The sequence below is a fragment of the Mandrillus leucophaeus genome, unplaced genomic scaffold (genome assembly GCF_000951045.1).
Source record: "Mandrillus leucophaeus isolate KB7577 unplaced genomic scaffold, Mleu.le_1.0 Scaffold74, whole genome shotgun sequence".
NCBI lineage: Eukaryota > Metazoa > Chordata > Mammalia > Primates > Cercopithecidae > Mandrillus > Mandrillus leucophaeus.
The window spans coordinates 2,535,880-2,541,585 of NW_012108030.1; the positions used below are offsets into that span (position 1 = coordinate 2,535,880).

The 5,706-nt window shown below is 49.1% G+C and overlaps 1 protein-coding gene across 1 annotated transcript in view; it reads right to left on the reverse strand.

Annotated features, from left to right (window-relative positions):
• Positions 1 to 5,706, reverse strand: part of MYH14 (myosin, heavy chain 14, non-muscle) — a 145,176-nt gene that overhangs the window by 66,024 nt on the left and 73,446 nt on the right. The window contains exons 16-18 of the mRNA XM_011966061.1: positions 5,352 to 5,525; positions 3,393 to 3,507; positions 1,129 to 1,227 (exon numbers count right to left, since the gene is read on the reverse strand). Of these exons, the coding sequence (XP_011821451.1) occupies positions 1,129 to 1,227; positions 3,393 to 3,507; positions 5,352 to 5,525 (388 nt within the window). The remainder of the gene's footprint in view (positions 1 to 1,128; positions 1,228 to 3,392; positions 3,508 to 5,351; positions 5,526 to 5,706) is intronic.

A 5,706-nucleotide genomic window follows, 5' to 3' on the forward strand; every position in this document is an offset into this window, starting at 1 on the left:
AAAAAAAAAAAAAAAAAAAGAAAAAAAGAAAAATATCCGAAAAATATCCACTCCCTCCATGGGTACTGTCTCGAATTCTGTTTTGTTTGTTTGTTTTCTGAGACATGGTCTCGCTGTCACCCAGGCTGGAGTACAGTGGAGTGATCACAGCTCACTGCAGCCTCAATCTCCTAGGCTCAAGTGATCGTCCTACCTCAGCCTCCCAAGTAGTTGGGACTACAGGCGCACACCACTGATTTTTAAATTTATTTTTAGAGACGGGGTCTTCCTGTGTTGCTCAGGCTAATCTCAAACTCTTGGCCTCGAGTGATCCTCTCACCTTCGCCTCCCAAAACGCTGGGATAACAAGGGTGACTCAATGCACCTGGCCCAAATTCTATGTGTTAAATCATGCCAGGCTCCTCAGGAACCCACAGCTAGGGCGGAATCTGATGTCCTTCAAAAATCATCCCATTCAAGGGCCATCAGCCATCAACTAGATAATCTGTGCTTAGGGCAGGGCCAAGTCATGGCAGGGGCTCAAATACGTTATTTTCTTCCCCAGGTTCAATTGTCTCCCCTACCCCATACTCCCTGTCATTTTCAAAATGATAATTATCATTTATGAAGTCCTCATAGCACAGATAAGAGCTAAAGTTCTGAAATCTGATGTCCTGGGTTCAAATCCCAGCTCTGCCACTTACTGGCTGTGTGACCTCAGCAAGTTACTTAACCTCTCTGTGCTTTAGTGTCCTCATTTGTGTAATGGGGTAATAGTACTAACACCTCGGGTAATAGTACTAACACTCACCTCATGAGGTGTTAGTACTATTACCCCATTACACAAATGAGGTGTTGATAATTCTAAAGGGGCTTCACATGGTGAACAGCACATGGTAAGTGCTCAAGAAACGCCAGCTGGCACTATCACACCTGTTTGTACTTTTACATGCAGTTTAGTTAGAAGAAGACGTTCTGCTGCTACAGAGTCTAGAAACTTCCGAGGGAGCCAACAAGGAGGGATAGGAAGAGTGAGAGACCTCCATAGTGAGAGGAGAGGGGACAGATGTTCAAACCCAGGTCCCCAGCCCAACAGGTCCACCCTCCTCCTCCAGCAAGCCTCACCCATTGATGCACAGAGACACCCACCCCCTGGCGGAGAAACAGCAGAGCTGCACCTCACTGCAGATCCTGGGGGCGACGGTGGGAAGGAGCCAAGGAAAGAGAACTGCTGGAAACCCCCGTGTTCTGGGGAGTGAGGACAGATGTGTGGGTGGGTGGAGGGGAGATGGCAGAGAGATGTCGGGGAGAGATGCATGAAAAGAGGGGAAGGAAAGGAGGTGGCAGGAAGAAAGAGAGGAAAGGGTTATTAGTCAACAGCACAGAGCAGAGCAAAGCAAGAGGGAAAACCAGAATGTTGGCCATAAACTTTTGAATTCCTATTCATCTTTGCATCCACACACTGTTGGCCAAAAGGACGAATGTCCTCTGTAAGAATTCAGTGCAAAGAATAAAAAATCTCTCCCTCTAGAGGTTGTATCTGTTTTAATAGGTAGCCCTTTTTGCTCTGGCTGCCAGGAAGCTCAAGAATGAACGTGATGCTCCCAGGCCACTTGTTGTTTTTGCCTCTCAGAGGAGAGCTAATCTCATTTACCTTTTTCCCTGGGCTGTCAGGATGATGGGCATACAATTCTGGGCTCAAAGCAGCTCTAGTATAGGTTGGGCAAAAATGGCCCCGATTCCCCACTTTTCTCTGTATTGACACCCTTTGCCTGCGTCTTGCAGCTCCTTGAATCTGGGAAGACCTCGTGACTGCCTTTGTTTAGGAGGATTATGAAGGAAGTGACATTATGGCAGCTCCCCAGCTACTTGGGAGGCTGAGCCAGCAGGTTTTGCAGCTTCCACTTTTTCTCTTGGAACCCTCTGAGAGTCAGGCACACACAGAGTGTGACAAATGAGGGCTCACTGTAGAGAATCAGGTGTTTATGAAGAGGGCACAAATATTTCAAAAGGGCAGCAGATTTTCAGCTGGGAGATGATTCTCATAGCGTAATCTGGTTCTGTTCCTGAACATCAAACCCTGCTTTCCAATCTCCTGTGTAAATACTACATGAGACACAAACATAAAATCTATCTTTCTAGCATCAGCTCACAAGATCAAGACCCTCCGTGCTCTTTTGCTCTGTGAGTGTGTTTTGGGAACCACTCGTCTTGCTCATTTGGGAGCCACTCAATTTGCCAAATTGCATGGACTGGTATTTCTACAGCTGCCTTTTCACTTCAATAAAAGAAAAAGGCAAACTGACAAATGCCAGAAAGTTGTAACCTGGAAAAAACAGGACGCTAGTTCTGCCAGCTTTCTAAAACCATTTCTCAAACCTCCTTTAAGGATGGGCATGGGGATGGAGGCAGTGGCAGAAAAGGCATGGAAAAGGTCAGAATCCTACCACAGGGCATTTGGCATCTCTGCCTATGACCCCTAGAAGTGTCAATCGAAAAAGACAGTCAAACTCATGGGGGCCTTTTTGGGGGAAGGAAAGCCCTCCAAAACTGTATCTCAGTCTGTTCTTTCTTTCTTCCTCCCTGGGGGCTTGAAGGGAACTTTGTAAGAAAACAAAGAAAGCAAAGCCTAAAAGTTGACTGACCTACAAAACATCATCATTCTGTGTTCTCTGGTTGTTATAAATTATTTTTCAGTAGAATTTTTTTCTTTTTTTTTTTTGAGACAGAGTCTCATCACCCAGGCTGGATTGTAGTGGCACAATCTTGGCTCACTGCAACCTCCACCTCCCAGGTTCAAGTGATTCTCCTGCCTCAGCCTCCCAAGTAGCTGAGACTACAGGCATGTGCCACCACATCTGGCTAATTTTGTACTTTTAGTAGAGATGGGGTTTCACCATGTTGAAGCCCCATCTCTGGGGCTGGTCTTGAACTCCTGACCTCAAGTGATCCGCCCACCTTGGCCTCCCAAAGTGCTGGATTACAGGCATAAGCCACCATGCCTGGCCAAATCTCTTAATTTTTTAGAGAACACAGGCCATCTACAAATAATAAGTTTACCTCTTCCTTTTTGACTTTCATATTTTTTTCTGGTCTGATTGCATAGGCTAGTATTGCTAAAAAAAAAAAAAAAGTGATGTTTAACAGCAGTGTTAGTGGGTATCTTTGTCTTGTTTCTGATTAAGGGGGAGTGTTTTATCTTTGAGAAGGACGCTGGCTTATCAATCAAATCAGTCAATCTATGGATCCATCCATCACTGATTTGAAATACTATTTGTGACATGGGCTGTTCTGGGTCTGAGCAGAAAACTCAGGTTCACACCTCAGCCTCTGAAACAAAAGTGCTCACACTATGGGTTGGGAGAATGGCTGCACAGACCACCAGGGCCAGAGCTGGGGAAGCAGGTCCTCACCATCTTTCCAGATCTCTGCCGTCAGCCGGTCTGTGCTCTGGTGAAGCAGGGCTGCGACATTGTCATTCAGAGGGTCCATGTTTTTCATCAGCCACTCGTTGGCCTTGTAGTCGACCTGAATGAAGTCAGGTAGAGGAGGGCAATGACTTGCAGGCTGAGACATTCTCTGGATTTCCTAAGGAGCCTTCCAGAAGCCCTGAGACTCCCAGGTCTGGAGCTCACCATGGACAAGAGAGCACCAGTGCCACCTTGTGTCCATATTCTGAACTGCACCCCACCAGCATGGCCCCCTCTCTCTCCTTCCTCTCTATGCCCCCTGCCATAGAGACCTCTGTGACCTCCACCGCCACCACTTTCTTCCTCGTTCCCCTCCAGCCACCCTGGCCTCCGCATTGCTCCTTAAACACACGAGCTTACTCCCACCTCGGGGTTTTACCCCTGCAGTTCCTGCCACCTGGGGTTCTGTCTCTGGATTTCACATGACTGGCTCCTTCTGGGTACTCAGGGCTTTGTGCTGGGGCTCCATAGAGTCACGATCTTGGCCACTACAATTCTCTGCATATGTGCCCCCCACCAGACAGCGGCCCCCCGAGGGCAGGGCCCAGATCTGACTCACGGCCTAGCAGAGGGCTGGGTATAAGGGGAGTTCTGGAGTATGTCTGGGGAAGAAACTGAGGGCTACACACAGAACACGTGGAATCTCCTGCCTCCTAGCCATTGTCTATGCTGTTCCCTCCGCCTGGACAGCCCTTTCCACCCTTCGCCCATCCTCTGGGGCTGCCTGGTCCACATCATCAAAACCAGGGATCAGTAAACTATGGCTCACGGGCAAAGTCTAGCCTGCCACCTCTTTTTGCAAATACTTTTATTGGAACAGGCCAGGCGCAGTGGCTCACGCCTGTAATCCCAGCACTTTGGGAGGCCTACGCGAGTGGATCAACTAAGGTTAGGAGTTCGAGAGCAGCCTGGCCAACATGGTGAAACCCCATCTCTACTAAAAATACAAAAATTAGCCGGGCCTGGTGGCAGGCGCCTGTAATCCCAGCTACTGGGGAGGCTGAGGCAGGAGAATTGCTTGAACCCGGTAGGTGGAGGTTGCAGTGAGCCGAGATCGCGCCCCTGCACTCCAGCCTGGGCAACAGAGCGAGACTCTTTGTCTCAAAAAAAAAAAAAAAAAAGTTTTATTGGAATAGAACCTTCATTTATGTCTTCATAGTCAAACTCATGGGGGCCTTTTGGGGGGCAGGAAAGCCTTCCAGACTGTATCTCACTCTGTTTTTCCTTTCTTTTTCCTTGGGGACTTGAAGATACTTATGTATTATCTGTGGTTCTTTTTGTGTGACCACAGCAGAATTGTGTAGCTGTGACAGAGACCGTCTGGCCTACAAAGCTGAAACTATTTACTATCGGACCCTTTACAGAAAATGTTTGCTGGCCCTTGGCTGAGATTTGAGATTGAGCATATTTTCTTCTGTGAAGCTTTCCCAGATATTTTTCTTCTGGGCTCTGACACTACCCTCAGCTGCCTCCATTCAAACACCTATTGACCTTATATCCTGATGGTCTGTATTTGCCTCCCTCCCAGATAGGGATCTTTGTGAGGAGAGAAACCACGTTTGATCTGTGTATCCAGCTTTGCTCGGCACCGAGCTGGGCACACAAATGGCAGCCCGCACACGTCTGCTGAATAAGTGGATAAAATGCACATAGATCGCCTCCCGATGAACTCCTACCCATCCCTCAAAACCCACTGCAAATATCACCTCTTTGAGGAAGTTTTTGGTGATCCCATCGGACAGAGTCCTTGCTCCTCCCTGGGCTCTCCTAACCCCTGCTCTGTTTGTCTGGACCTCAGGAGGACCCGGTTTTCCCTCTAGACCCTCCCCCCATCTGTAGCCAGTGGAGACCTCTTGATCCCCACTCCCACTCACATGCCCCAAGGCTGGCCCCAGCCCCTACCTTGCCCGCGTAGTGCAGAACACTGAAGTCGGCCTGGTCCCGCAGTTGCCTCGGCCGCTGGAACTTGGGGTGGCCGCCCTGCTCCTGGGCTACCTTCTCCACAAACGACTTGTCTGTGGCCTTTGGGAACCAGCACTCCTCGTCCAGCAGGGCCAGGAGCCCAGGGGGGTTGGCCTGGCCATCGACAGCAGGGGGAGAGTAAGTCAGATCCCCAAATATTGAATACTCAAGTGGCTGCTGATTTTTAGCTCTTAGAAGTCACACTTGGCCGGGCGCGGTGGCTCACGCCTGTAATCCCAGCACTTTGGGAGGCCGAGACGGGCGGATCACGAGGTCAGGAGATCGAGACCATCCT